The sequence below is a fragment of the Oncorhynchus masou genome, chromosome 11, assembly GCF_036934945.1.
Source record: "Oncorhynchus masou masou isolate Uvic2021 chromosome 11, UVic_Omas_1.1, whole genome shotgun sequence".
Lineage (NCBI taxonomy): Eukaryota > Metazoa > Chordata > Actinopteri > Salmoniformes > Salmonidae > Oncorhynchus > Oncorhynchus masou.
Window position 1 is genome coordinate 28,500,353 of NC_088222.1, and position 15,851 is coordinate 28,516,203.

Sequence of the window (15,851 nt, forward strand, 5' to 3'; positions counted from 1 at the left end):
TCACATACTTTTTCTTGCCACTGTAGGTGCCAAGCACAGCAGTTTGAGTTTGTCAAGAACTACAATGCTGCTGGGTTTTTCACGTTCAACAGTTTCCCATGTGTATCAAGAATGGTCCAACACCCAAAGAACATCCAACCAACTTGGCACAACTGTGGGAAGCATTGGAGTCAACATTTTGACACCTTGTAAAGTCCATGCCCAACGAATTGAGGCTGGGGGCAAAAGGGGTTGTAACTCAATATTAGAAAGGTGTTCCTAATGTTTTGTCCACTCAGTGTATATTTGTTTGTCTGTTTAGATTTTGGCATACATTCTGGAAACCATACTGTTATCCATGTTAGCCCCTCACTGGTTTAGAACCATAGATATTGTTCTTATTCTACTAAGAACATTCACAATCATAATTTCTCTGGTCATCATAGATCACAACATATTATGTTTCAAGATTAAGATTTATAAAATAAAATGTTATCTTTCAATAATTAGCAACTTGATTCTGTAGTTGGAAAATAACCCTCCCAAACAACTTACCCTCCATGTATCTACAATAATAATTTCCTCCTGTCTGATGGAATTATGTTCTGGTCATTTTCTTGCAGTCTCCTTTACATTGTTACCTGGTAAATATCAATACTCTGAAAAGGGAAATTATGGAGGAATTTGACATTTAAACAGAATGAATGGCCAGTAGATCAATGGAGAGGACTGATTTTATCAGATTACTGCAGGTACAGACTCCAATCTGCATTTATTATATAATACCTTAGAAGTGAGCCTTGCCATCTAAACGCTGATGTATAATAAGCAGGAGTAAAACGTATCACACAGACAAACAAAATCAATACAATTCAATTCAACCTCTTAGGCCAAACGCAGGACTCTGTCATTAGTCTTTCTGTATACAACTGGGATGAGAACACACAACTATCTAGTTTTGGTAGCCCTTTACACTCAAACCCATGGTAGCCCTTTACACACAAACCCATGGTAGCCATTTACACTCAAACACATGGTAGCCATTTACACTCAAACCCATGGTAGCCCTTTACACTCAAACCCATGGTAGCCATTTACACTGAAACCCATGGTAGCCATTTACACTCAAACCCATGGTAGCCTTTTACACTCAAACACATGGTAGCCCTTTACAATCAAACACATGGCAGCCCTTTACAATCAAACACATGGTAGCCCTTTACACCCAAACACATGGTAGCCCTTTACACCCAAACCCATATACGGGTTGAAAATGGCAGATTTGGGCACTGATAAGCACCTAAATTGGAACGCAGTGGCTGTACATGCTATAAATGACGTCAGACCTCAAGCTTCATAGCGCTGTGTGGGTTTCTTAACTTGAGCACCGCATGCGACAATAAATTGCCCCGTCCCTCCTGCTAATCAGCAGCAGGACACAAAGTTTTGGAATGTTCAGAAAAAAATATGCTATGTAGGACAAACATGGGGCGGCAGGGTAGCCTAGTGGTTAGAGCGTTGGACTAGTAACCGAAAGGTTGCAAGTTCAAATCCCCGAGCTGACAAGGTACAAATCTGTCGTTCTGCCCCTGAACAGGCAGTTAACCCACTCTTCCTAGGCTGTCATTGAAAATAAGAATTTGTTCTTAACTGACTTGCCTAGTAAAATAAAGGTAAAAAAAAAAATTAAATGCCTCTCTGACATGTTGAATAAGGAATAACGTCAGCTCAGGTTAAGAACGTCTTTCAACTGAACATGGCACAAGGTAACATTACCAGTAGCCTATATGAAAACAGGAAAACATTTGGTGGCACAGAAAGAAAGGGAAAAGAATAACAAACAATTTATTGACTAAATGTATCTTGTCATTACACTATATCTGACTGGGTATTTAAATCTATTTTGAGTTCATGTGGACCCAGTGACTCGGAATTTCAGCCAATTTCATGACACCACTCTTGAGTCGAGCACAGGGGACTTGGGACTCGATGTTTAGTGACTCGAGTACATAACTGGGCAAAACAGTCAATAGCTCTTGTTCAAATTCATTAGCCACCGTTCTACTTTTGGACATCAGTGTGACTTGATAACAATGGCAATGACAAGACCGAGTGATGGAGGTGCAACCCATACTAGGCTACTTTGCAGCACCATCTGGTGATTGTTCTTCTCTCTCTCTCCTCACTCTCTCTCTCCCTGGCTCTGTGTCTGTCTCGCTCTTTCTCTGGCTCTCTGGCTCTGTCTCTCTCTCTGCGCTTGTGTGTCTGTTTGTTTTGTATGTCATGTGCAGTATCTATGGCTGAATTAGGAATTTACATGACCAGATAGTTCTTATATAATATATTATATATGTTTGTCATATTTCTGCAGCTGGGAGGATAATATGATGTTATGCAGAACAATATGTTGGTAGGACAAGGTTATGTATGTTTGTACACATGGAAGTCGGTGATTTATGTTTCCTATAGGTTAATGAGGCAATACAAATGTGATGTTACTAAAATGTGGCTAAAATGAAAGGGCATTAAGTTGACAAAAATGGCCCACTATTTTTGTCATTTTGACAATAACTAGATTAAATCATCATTCAAATGACAGTAATGTGACTAAGACTTAATTATAATTTAGTCAAAATGACTAAGACTAGACAACATCTAAAAAAAGAGTACCAAAATTAACTCTGACACACACACACATACATACATACTGTACATGCATTCATGCAACACACACATCACAACTGCTGCTACCAGACTCTTATTTACTATCGCTAATACTGCACAATTTAAAAACACTTGCCCCCCCAATCTCTCTTTCCCTGATACATGTGTAAATATTGTACTATAAATTTGCCTTCCTGTATTATTGTTATGCTTAAATGTTTATTCTATTCAACTGAGACATTTTCTTTAAGTTTGTATTCTTATCTTTTATTATTTCTTATTGTTGTTTCAATGTCGAGAAGGAACCTGCAAGTAAGTATTTTGTTGGACGTTGTGTACCGTGTGTATCCTGTACATAGGACTAATAACACTTGAAACTGAAACTTTTAATTTGATTCTGAAATGTAGGGTAGAATAAGAGTCTTTATAAAGGAATTGGATTATAAAGCTCCTACACTAAAGTCTACAAGTTGCACGTTCTGTGGTGTGAAGACACAACAGGTGTGGTCAATAGACAGGGACTCACTCCTAGCTGGAGTGAACTCATGCATCTGTGGTGTTGCAGCAAGAGAACATGTCTGGTTGACTTCAGTCTGGATGTACTTGACTAATCTCACCTGTCACACTGCAGGGGCATGAAAGCCAGCTCTCTTTGCTGAGCCGCTGAACTCAAACACAGACTCATACGTGAGATTGCGAAGGGTGACTCAGGGGTTTTGAGCTTTTTATAGAGGAACAACAACAAAGTAATAATGCAGGATGAAACCAATTTGGTTTCTAGGGTTACAATCCTTATGCCCTTATGTCTAATCATCTTTATTTCATTAGCAACAGGCGTGTCATTTATCATAGCATCTGGGGTGCCTTAACACTCTCAGGAAAATGTATGTTCATCTGTCAATTTTATTGCATAACTATTTTTCAAAATGTGGATTGTACTTTTGAATTATAACCTTGTTAAGTGTGCTAATTAAAATGGAAAAATCCCCAAGGCTCTTTCCAAGTGGAGGAAAAGTGAACGTTAACAAAGTGCTTACTAAATGTCACAAAACTCTCACACACTTATCAAGCCACTCAGAAAAGACTCAACTCTCTCTCGCTTTCTCTCTCGCTTTCTCTCTCACTTTCTGTCTCACTTTCTGTCTCACTTTCTGTCTCTTTCTCTCTGCAGAGCTCCCCAGCAGTCCACCAGCCCAGTTCACCTTCAGACCCCTACCCCCACCCCCGCCCCCTCCCCACGCGTGCACATGTGCCCGCCCAGCCCCTCATGCTCATGTTTCTGAGGCACTGCAGAGGAACACCCTGCCGGCTCGGAGCCAGGCGATGGATGGAGATCCCACTCAGCCGGCCGACAGAGACAGAGGCCAGCTCCACAACAGCTGGGCACTCAACAGCAACATCCCCCTGGAGACCAGGTAAGCCTTGGCACCTCCACTCTCACCTGCCTAGTAATGGGGTCAGTTCAGTGTGGCAGACACTTTAACAGCTCTGTGGCCATAGTTTCCACAATATGAGTCATGCAGGGCTCTTGGCCTCTTTCCCTCCATGTTCTTAATCACTGTGACACCACCGGTAACTTGGATCCAAAAAATAGCACTAGATTTGAGAAAGTAGATTGAATGAACATGTTGTTGGCATGAGTTAAGTGTTGCAGAGAGGACCCCTGTGACTTCAGTCACAGACCTCTCACACGTCTTTAATGATTCACACTTGATAGAGAGATGAATAATGGTGTTAATTCATAATGAGGGGTTGGTGGTGTGTAACTAAATCATATCATTTTGAAGAGATTCAGGGCTAAGGCTTTTGAGAAGTGAAGTGATGTACAAATCCAACATAAATAGGTACATGATTAGCTGAAAATACTGAAGATCAAGGCCTTTACAAAGCAAATCATCGATTTAACAGCAAAAAGCCTGTGGTGTTCACAATTAGCATATAAAGAAATGTTGTGTCAGATGTGAATAGTAAAATAGCTATTGTAGTTAGTTAAAGGAAGGTTGCCAACATCTGACTGGTGTGGGAGTCATTAATGACAATTAATGAAGGAACAACTTTTTTTTGAAGTGTAGCTGTTCATCCCAAGAGGGTTATTGGTTTTTAAATGGACATCCAAAGGGAAAACCATTTCAAGCGGTCACCCTTTATGAACACTCTTTTCTTTTAATAATGTAATAATTTTTGTGATTTCCAAGAGACCGAAATGTGACCTTTATCCCTTTGAGCTTATGAACTTGGAATGAATTATCTTTGTCCTGCTTGAAAACCAACCTGCCAGATGAGATAATTAGTTTCTCTTTCTTAGCTTTGTTCTGTTAGAGTATGGGAGATGAAAGTAGTTGAAACAGAACAGACTGTGACAGGTTAGTAGCAAGACTGCTTATTGATAGGAAATCAAAGGACGAAGCGATGGCCGCCAACAGCTGTGTTGGGTCGAAGGTGAAATTGAAAAGGGTTGCCAAACAATGATGTCACACTGTCTAATTCACTGTTTTTGCACACTTGAAAATGGAAAAACTCTATTAACTTAAAATGAGCTGAGCCCTAGATGCTTCATAGAAAATGGCAAATTCAATTACTTAGGACCAAAAGCAACAAGGTAAATGTTCTATCCTTTTTTTCTATCCTTCAATCAAAACATTTCCCGCTTGTTATTAATGGCAAGGCTTGTTTATCTTTAGGTTTTAATATGTAAAGAGGGACCACTATGACAAGAAAACTATGGATAAGTAAATGAATCATGAAGTAGAGAACCTTTGTCAAGATTGACAATTATGTTGTCTGCTTTTTCAGATGGTTTTTTCACTCAAAGGTTTGTCCGTGAAATGTGAAATGTGGCAAGGGAAAGGATGAGCCGACATGTTCATCTTGGTGTGTTTGTCTGTTTCCCCATTGTTTGGTAAACCCACCAGTGCTTGGTGCTTTATAAATGTATTGTAAATTGAAAATAAGCAATCCTATCATTGGTAAACAACTTCTTTCTGTTGACTAAAAGAAGTTGACATGTTGTCTTCAGAGAAAGACGTGTGAAACGTGCGTTATCAGCATCAGTAGGGAGAAGACTACATCATAGACGAAAACATGGGCCTACCTTAGGTATGTTTTCTCCCCCATGGATTGTATTCAAAACATCCATAACAACCTATTAGGTGTACAGTGCCTTCAGAAAGTATTCATACCCCTTGACTTATTCCACACTTTGTTGTGTTACAGCCTGAATTCAAAATTGATTCAAGAGATTTTTCTCACCCATCTACACACAATACTCCATAATGACAAAGTGAAAACATGTTTTTAGACATTCTCATTTACATAAGTTATCACACCCCTTAGCCAATACATGTTAGAATCCCTTTTGGCAGTGATTACAGCTGTGAGTCTCTCTGGGAAAATGTCTAAGAGCTTTGCACACCTGGACTGTACAATATCTGCCCATTATTATTTTCAAAATTCTTCATGCTCTGTCAAATTGGTTGTTGATCATTACTAGACAACCATTTTCAAGTCTTGCCATAGATTTTCAAGCAGATTTAAGTCAAAACTGTAACTCGCCGCTCAGGAACATTCACTGTCTTCTTGGTAAGCAACTCCAGTGTAGATTTGGCCTTGTGTTTTAGGTTATTGTCCTGCTGAAATGTGAATTGATCTCCCAGTGTCGAGTGGAAAGCCTACTGAACCAGGTTTTCCTCTAGGATTTTGCCTGTGCTTAGCTCCATTACGGTTATTTTTCTACTGAAATACTCCCCAGTCCTTAGCAATTACAAGCATACCCATAACATAATGCTGCCCCCACTATTCTTGCAAATATGGAGAGTGGTACTCAGTAATGTGTTGTATTGGATTTGCCCCTAACATTGCATTTTGTATTCAGGACAAAAAGTAAATGTCTTTGACCCATTTTTTTCAGTATTTCTTTAGTGCCTTGCTGCAAACAGGATAGATGTTTTGGAGTATTTCTATTATTTTCACTCTGTCATTTAGGTTAGTATTGTGGAGTAACTACAACATTCTTGATCCGTCCTCAGTTTTCTCCTATCACAGCCATTAAACTTTGGAACTGTTTTAAAGTCACCATTGACCTCATGGTGAAATCCCGGAGTGGTGTCCTTCCTCTCCGGCAACTGAGTTAGGAAGGACACCTGTATTTTTGTAGTGACTGGGTGTATTGATACACCATCCAAAGTGTAATTAATAACACCATGCTAAAAGTGATATTCAATGTCTGCTTTTTTATTTTTACCCATCAACCAATAGGTTTCCTCCTTTGAGTGGCATTGGAAAACCTCCCTGGTCTTTGTGTATGAATCTGTGTTGGAAATTCACTGCTTTGTATGTGTATGTTTTGTATTGTTTAGAAAATATTTTAAACATCTATGAAAAAATGAGGTAGTCATGTTAAACGCTATTGTTACACACAGAGTGAGTCCATGCTACTTATCATGTGACTTTGGTAAAGACATGTTTACTCCTGAACTTATTTAGGCTTGCCATAACAAAAGGGTTGAATACTTATTGACTCAAGACATCTCAACTTTTCATTTTTCATTTGTAAACATTTTGAAAAACATAATCATACTTTAATGTTAAATCTCTATTTTATCCATATTAAATTCAGGCTGTAACACATCAACATTTTGAAAAAGTCAAGTGGTGGGAATACTTTCTCACAACAATTCTCAGAGATCTACAGACTGTTCCTTCGACTTCATGGTCACAGGTGGACTCCGGTCAAGTTGTAGTGACATCTCAAGGATGATCAAAATAAATTGGATGCACCTGAGCTCAATCTGGAGTGTAATTATATAAATGAGATATTTCTGTATTTCGTTTTCAATAAATTTGGAAACATTTCATAATACACGTTTTCTGTTTGTCATTATGGGGTATTGTGTAGATGGGTGAGAGACAAAAATCAATTTAATCCACATTGAATTCAGGCTGTAACACAACAAAATGTTGAATAAGTCAAGGGGCATGAATACTTTCTGAAGGCACTGTATGTAATATACAAAAGTGACAACAATGACAAATGAACACAATTAGGTTTGCGGGAGGGGTAGTGGTACTTGAACGTCTCGAATTTGATGGAGTAGGTAGATCCTCCCTCCCTTATGGTGGATCTCAACGACTGCTCATTAAGGCCCCACATATATGTAGAGGTCAACCACTCTGCATAGGGGATGAGAATGTCACCATGCCTGATATGGCTGTGTGCTGACTGCCTGTTCACACCTAAACGAACCTTGTTGTCGATATTTAAACCTAATACAATGCCAGCATTCATGTAGATCAGCAAATTGCTATCCAATAGCTCCTCTTGGCATTGTATATCTTATCATTGTCAATTCTAATTAAAGGAAAGGTTTGACGTGATGGCCGATCAATAACATCACCACACTTGATGTTTTGTCTTCACATTTAGAAAATTATAACAACTGTTCTATTACTGCACGTTCACTCTAAAGGCTGGGTGATGTGTTGTTGACAGGTTTAACACTGTTCTCTTGGCTTTGCCAAATAAACCAAAATACTGAATATTTACCAGAGATGATATATATTTGAGTTGATTTCAGATTTCTGCGTTGTCAACTCTCAGCAGCAGACATTACGAATTAAACATAGCTGTCTTCCAATTAATTAGTATACTGTAACATCAAGTGTTTTTCAGACTGCTAAAATGACTAGCAATTAGGTTCACAGTATCACCCACCTCCACAAGCACCTTCAGAGGGATATTATGAGGAGCCACACATAGGCCTACTGTATCTCCATAAAATGGTGGTTTAACATATTATATAATCAATGGTAAAGATCAGTGATCAATAGAGTGATCACCAGATCGTCATTACAGACGTCTTTATGATCCAAAAACGTACACTCTTAGAAAAAGGTGCTCTACAGGCTTCTTCAGTTTGTCCCCAAAGGGGATACATTTTTGTTGCTGGGTAAAACCCTTTGCAGAGGGTTCTATCTAGATACCTCTATTTAGGGTTCTTCAAATAACCCGCTGTATATGGTTCTACCTAGAACCCCCTATGAAGGGTTGTGCCTAGAACCATTTTGTCATCTAAATGGTCTTCCTAGAACCGTCTATGAAGAGTTCTACCGAGAACCCTTTTATCTTTGGAGGGTTCTTCCTAGAACATCCTAGTACATCCTGTTTCCATTGATCATCTTTAAGCTGTTTCTACAAATGTATTGGACATGATTAGCACACGTCTGTCTATATAAGGTCCCACAGAGAAAAATATGAGGTCGAAAGATTTATCCGTAGAGGTCTGAGACAGGAGTCGAGGCACAGATCTGGGGAAGTGTATCAAAAAATGTCTGCAGCATTGAAGAACACAGTGGCCTCCATCATTCTTAAATGGAAGACGTTTGGAACTACCAAGCCTCTTCCTTGAGCAAATCTGACCATAACTCTATCCACATGATTCCGGCTCAAACTGAGCAATCGGAGGAGAAGGGCCTTGGTCAGGGAGGAGACCAAGAACCTGATGGTCACTCTGACAGAGCTCTAGACTTCCTCTGTGGAGGTGGGAGAACCTTCTCTGCAGCACTCCACCAATCAGGCCCTTATGGTAGAGTGGCCAGACGGAAGACACTCCCCAGTAAAAGGCACATGACAGTCCGCTTGGACTTTGCCAAAAGGCACCTAAAGCACTCTCAGACCATGATAAACAATATTCTCTGGTCTGATGAAACCAAGATTGAACTCTTTGACCTGAATGCCAAGCGTCACGTCTGGCACCATTCTTACGGTGAAGCATAGTGGTGGCAGCATCATGCTGTGGGATGTTTTTCAGCAGCAGGGACTGCTGGGAGACTAGTCAGGATTGAGGGAAAGATGTACAGAGTAAAGTACAGAGAGATCCTTGATGAAAACCTGATCCAGAGCGCTCAGGACCTCAGACTGGGGTGAAGGTTCACCTTCCAACAGGCAACGACCCTAAGCACACAGTCAAGGCAATGTATGTGTATGTGCTTGAGTGGCCCAGCCAGAGCCTGGACTTGATCCCAATCAAACATCTCTGGAGAGACCTGAAAGTAGCTTTGCAGCGACGCTAACCATCCAACCTGACAGAGCTTGAGAGGATCTGCAGAGAAGAATGGGAGAAAATCCCCAAATACAGGTGTGCCAAGCTTGTAGCCTGAGGCTGTAATCGCGGCCAAAGGTGCTTCAACAAAATAGTGAGTAAAGGGTCTGAATACTGACAATTTGGGTTTATATACTACCACTGGTGGAACCATGTCTTTGTCTCATGGAGCTGTGTGAACCAATGGGTGAATAAACTTGGTTTAAGCTTTACTAATCATTTGTGTGTTTTACTATGTTCATTTAGAACCTAACACCAAGAAGACCTGAGGCTGTAATCACTGCCAAAGTGTTTCAACAAAGTACTGAGTGAAGGGTCTGAATATTTACAGTTTGTAAATGTGATATTTCAGTTTTTAAAAGTTTTTTTATACAGTTGCAAACATGTTAGCTTTTTCATTATTGGGTATTGTGTGTAGATTGATGAGGGGAAAAACAATGTAATCCATTTTAGAATAAGACTAACGTAACAAAATGTGGAAAAAGTCAAGGGGTCTGAATACTTTCCGAATGCACTGTAGATCATATTTAATCACCTGGTTATATCCTAACACAGTGGTTTTAGGAATATCCTGGTTTACAGGCCACATCAGGATTGCAAGTCACATTATCCTGGCTTTCAATGTCATGTATAGTTCGTAATGGAACCCAGCCAGAATTAGGATATCCAACAAGATAAATTGTTAATCACCCGCAACCTGCATTCAGAATGACTGCCAGGGTAGGGATGATTGAATACTGAGACTACGTCAATCACTTAAACTGTAACAACCATCTCAGTAACTGGTGCAATAAATCCAATTACTAACAGATTGGATTAGTTAGAAAACGGTATGTTATGTATATAAGTTTACCATACAATGAATCAACTAATCAATGTACATGCAAAAACACTGATATTACAGAAAAACAAACCGTTGAAAATCTCCCTGTAATAGAGCATGCTGGGAAATATTATGTATGGTTCTATGTAGAACCCTTCTTTCATTCCAAATAATCCTTCTTGCCTTCCAAAGAATCATCAAAGAACCCTATCTTCCAAAAACGGTTCTTAGGATGTTAAAGGTTCCAGATGGCGCCGGAGGAGATGGCTGCCGTTTTATGGGCTCCGAACCAACTGTTGTATTGTGTGTGTTTTTTCACGTTATTTATAACTTATTTTGTAGATAATGTTTTTGCCACTGTCTCTTCTGGATATCAGGACAGCGATTACTCACCTCGTACTAGACAAAGATTTTTTCTTTAATGAGTCGGACGCAAAGGATTTACTTCAGACACCCGACAAGGCCCAAATCCCTGTCATTCGCATGAAGAAGAGACAGAGACATCGGGGATGTAGGTCGGGGTGCCTTGTAAGGATCCGACAGCGAGTGCGTAATCCGCCTTTACCATCAGTCCTATTAGCCAACGTGCAATCATTGGATAATAAAATGGATGAGCTCTGATCAAGACTATCCTATCAACATTAAAAACTGTAGTATCTTATGTTTCACCGAGTCGTGGCTGAATGACGACATGGATAACATACAGCTGGTTGGGTTTTTGGTCCATCAGCAAGATAGAGCAGCTGCCTCCGGTAAGACAAGGGGTGGTGGTCTATGTCTATTTGTAGATAACAGCTGGTGCACAAAATCTAATATTAAGGAAGTCTTGAGGTTTTGCTTGCCTGAGGTAGAGTATCGCTGTAGAACCACACTATTTACCAAGAGTTTTATCTATATTTTGCGTAGTTGTCGATTTACCATGCTGGCACTAAGACAGCACTCAACAACCTGTATAAGGCCATAAGAAAACAAGAAAATGCTCACCCAGAGGCTGCGCTCCTAGTGGCTGGGACTTTAATGCAGGGAAACTTAAATCCGTTTTACCTAATTTCTACTAGCATGTTAAATGTACAACCAGTGGGAAAAAAAGTTCTAGACCACCTTTACTCCACACACAGAGACATGTACAAAGCTCTCCCTCGCCCTCCATTTGTCAAATCTGACCATATCTCTATCCTCATGATTCCTGTTTACAAGCAAAAACTAAAGTGGGAAGTACCAGTGACTCGCTCAATAAGGAAGTGGTCAGATGACACAGATGCTAAGCTACAGGACTGTTTTTCTAGCACAGACTGGAATATGTTCTGGGATTTGTCCGATGGCATTGAGCAGTACACCACATCAGTGACGGGCTTCATCAATAAGTGCATTGATGAGGTCGTCCCCACAGTACATTACCCCAACCAGAAGCCATGGATTACAAGCAACATCCACACTGAGACCTGGCAGTGTGGTGCCAGGATAACAACCTCTGATCAAGATAGAGGAGTTGATTGTGGACTACAGGAAAAGGAGGACCGAGCACGTCCCCATTCTCATTGATGGGGCTGTAGTGGAGCAGGTTGAGAACTTCAAGTTCCTTAGTGTCCACATCACCAACAAACTATGATGGTCCAAACTGTCGTGAAGAGGCCACGACAGTTTGGAGACTGAAAAGATTTGGCATGAGCCCTCAGATCCTCTAAAAGTTCTACAGCTGCACCATCAATAGCATCCTGACTGGTTGCATCTCTGCCTGGTTTGGCAACTGCTAGGCTTCCGACCACTAGGCACTACAAAGGGTAGTGCGTACGGCCCAGTAAATCACTGGGGCCAAGCTTCCTGCCATCCAGGACCTCTATACCAGGCGGTGTCAGGGAAGGCCCTAGTCATAGACTGTTCTTTCTGCTGCTGCACAGCAAGCGGTACCGGAGAGCTAAGTCTCGGTCCAAGAGGCTTCTTAACAGCTTTTACCCCCAAGCCATAAGACTCCTGAACAGCTAATCAAATGGCTACCAGGACTATATGCATTGTCCCCCCAACCCCATTTTTACACTGCTGCTACTCTCTGTTTATTATCCATGCATAGTCACTTTTCCTCTACCTGCATGTACATATTACCTCAATTAACCTGTGCCCCCGCACATTGTTTCTGTACTGGTACCCCCTGTATATAGCCTCGCTAGTGTTATTATATTTTGGCTCTTTTATTATTTGTTATTTTTCTATTTTCTTTCTTTTTCTTTCTTTCTTTTTTACTTCAGTTTGTTTCAGTAAATACTATAACACATTTTATAACACATATTCTTAAAACTGCATTGTTGGTTAACGGCTTGTAAGTAAGCCTTTTAATGTGAGGTCTACACTTGTTGTATTCAGCGCATGTGACAAATAACATTTGATTTGATTTCAAAAGGGTTCTTCTGATCAAAATGGTTCTTGGTAGAACCCTATCGCTCCACAAATAACCCTTTTCTGTGTAGTGTAGAGATCCTCCTCCTGAACGCCTTCCTCAAACCAAAACAAAGTTTGAGATAAAATCAGTTATTTTATTTTGGCCAAATGATATCGGCCAAGTCGATACACTGTTGAGAACACAGACACGGATGATATGGCACTGACCCAACATCAATGCAATTACATATTTCTGTCACATCAGCATAATGACCATATTCAAGACCACAAGCATTTTCTTCCTAATTTCTTTAAATTACACACAGACAGGAATTGATTGCTCCTCTATTGACCGTTTTTTTTTTGCCCTTAACAATGCATTTTTCAAGTGTCAGCAGCAGCACTACAACAGAACTGTGCCTCAATATCCCAGACTGTGTTGAGCTCAGCTCTGGATGTCCACGGTCAATAACCTCACCAGTTTTCATGAATGTTGCTGCAGACCGTGAGGAGAATTACCCAATACCACAGGATGCTGCGTTCACACTGGCTTGGACAACAAAAACAAACAAGCCTCAGAAAACTTTGTCCCTTTGTGAACCATACTTAAACTGAATTACGCTGTCTGTGAAAATTGGCCCAGCAATTATGGCCTGTGATATAATCTTCCCTAAAACTGACCTTTGTACTCTCACATCTTTAATTGAACACATTAAAGATAGCGGCTAATGGTATTAAAACCTTTTCTAATTAGGGACCTGAGCAATGAGGGTTATTTTTTCCTTTTGTTCTTCTGTTCCGCTGGTCGGTCTATTCCCTCCCTGCACACTGCCGCCTACAGCTTGTTAGATAAAGGCAGTGGTTGCAAGGTCAAGTTCACAGTGAGGAGGAATTGGCCACCATTCTGCATTAGCATAAATCCATGTAATCACAGCATTCAGCATCACTGTCAGGTGTGAGAATGTAATAATAAATGTTGGTCTTCGACTCTCTCTCTCTCAATGATGTGCATTTCCAGCAGTTTACCAATAACTTAAACCAAACGTATTCATGTGTATTCATATCTACGCTGTTTGTATTTGTGCGCAAATTAAAAAGGTGTAAATGTTCGAACAATACTATGTTATTGTGTTACAATGAAGTGGTAATGTATGGTAATGTATGTGCTATGTTGTGTATATTCTCATCAATGTCAACCTCTTGTGTTGTTGGGTTGCAGGCATTTTCTGTTCAAACATGGCTCAGGCTCCTCTGCCCTGTTCAGCGCTGCCAGTCAGAACTACCCTCTGACATCTAACACAGTGTACTCCCCACCCCCACGGCCCCTACCCAGGAGCACCTTCTCCAGGCCCATGTTCACCTTCAACAAGCCCTACAAGTGCTGCAACTGGAAATGCACTGCCTTAAGCGCCACCGCTATCACCGTAACCCTCGCCCTCCTGCTTACATATGTCATTGGTAAGTCGGGTATTTCTCCCTATCTATGTCATCTATCTCTATATTTTACTGAAAAATTTAGTACAGTACAATGTCAGACAGACAGCATAACGTTTCCACTTGGAATTTCTTATTTTTTTCTAGCCTCATCTCCAACTTTTTGCCAGGGTCATTTTATTTCATGCAATAGGATGAATGCATTGTTTGGGAGGAAATCCATCCAAGTCGTTTTTGAGTCTGTAAGATAAAGGAAGCAAACATTCCTTATGTTCTATCAGAGGCAAATCATTTTTCAAGGTTTTGAAACCCATTAAACATATAACGGTAGTTGGATTTGTATAATGATGTTGCTTTTGTATTGTAGCTGTCATAATGGTTGTGTTCAGAGGTGTCATCCCCGTAGGGGGTACAGGGGCACATACCCCTTCAGATTTCTCCTGTTAAACACATTATTTTTAGTTTTTTTTATTTGTTGTTGTTTTTTTTTGTAATACTACTTGCCACCTAGCAATTTCATGAAGTTGGCTTTAGCTAGCCCAGATAGGTTCCCAATCTCCCAACCTCATAACTAGCTACCAAGAAGCCATTTCAGGCTATCAATCAAGTTAGAGTAGCTAGCTTGTCTAACTATCTTAGCTGGCATGCCGGCTGGCAATGTTGGTCTACTTTAGAAAAGCAAGCATTTACTAAATGTAATGAATAAGATTCACATTCCTTTTAATCTTTTACTCAGATTTTAGCAGAGATGCAGAGAAACATATTTTCTTTCTTTAAAAAACATAACCAGGAGAATACAGATTTAAAATCAAATCAAATGTCATTGGTCACATGCACCAAATACAACAGGTGTAGACTTTACTGTGAAATTCTTATTACAAGCCCTCTCCCAACAATGCAGGGTTAAAAAGTATGAAAATTGGCACACAAAAAAGGAAATAGTAACACAATATAATCACAATAACGAGCCTATATACAAGGAGTACCGGTACCAAGTAATTTTGCTGGGAGTACGGGTTAGTTGAGATGACTGAGGTAATGTGTACAGGTAGGGGTAAAAGTGACTAGGCAATCAGGATAGACAATAAACAGAGTAGCAGCAGCGTATGTGAAGAGTGTGAAAGTGTGTTTATGTATGAGGTACAGTATGCTGATATATGCAGAAAAATATACATATTTCTTTACATAGAATTAAGTATAATGATTATGGCTTTACATTGCAGGGCTAAGCTGTTTCAGGTGTTTGAAAAATTCAAAATTCTCCAACTATACCTCCCCCGGACCACCCCTGCCATCTTCACGTACTTGGGGTGCATGTGTTCTTGTCCTTGTCCCATTGAAACTGTAAGAAGCAGTATTTGGACTAAGAGACAAGCAGAAAAGGACAGATAGACTGTTATGTAACACTATATTATGTAGCTATTGGTCTTGCTTAGCCTTTATTCCAGAGTATGACAAATACAATGTACCAAGTAGGTACG

General features: G+C 40.2%; 1 protein-coding gene across 3 annotated transcripts in view; it reads left to right on the forward strand.

Annotated features, from left to right (window-relative positions):
* Nucleotides 1–15,851, forward strand: part of tenm1 (teneurin transmembrane protein 1) — a 196,056-nt gene that overhangs the window by 56,562 nt on the left and 123,643 nt on the right. For 2 of the 3 annotated variants that reach the window (XM_064978025.1, XM_064978027.1), the window contains exons 3-4: nucleotides 3,815–4,058; nucleotides 14,156–14,394. In XM_064978025.1, the coding sequence (XP_064834097.1) occupies nucleotides 3,815–4,058; nucleotides 14,156–14,394 (483 nt within the window). The remainder of the gene's footprint in view (nucleotides 1–3,814; nucleotides 4,059–14,155; nucleotides 14,395–15,851) is intronic. The other variant, XM_064978026.1, reaches the window with a different exon arrangement.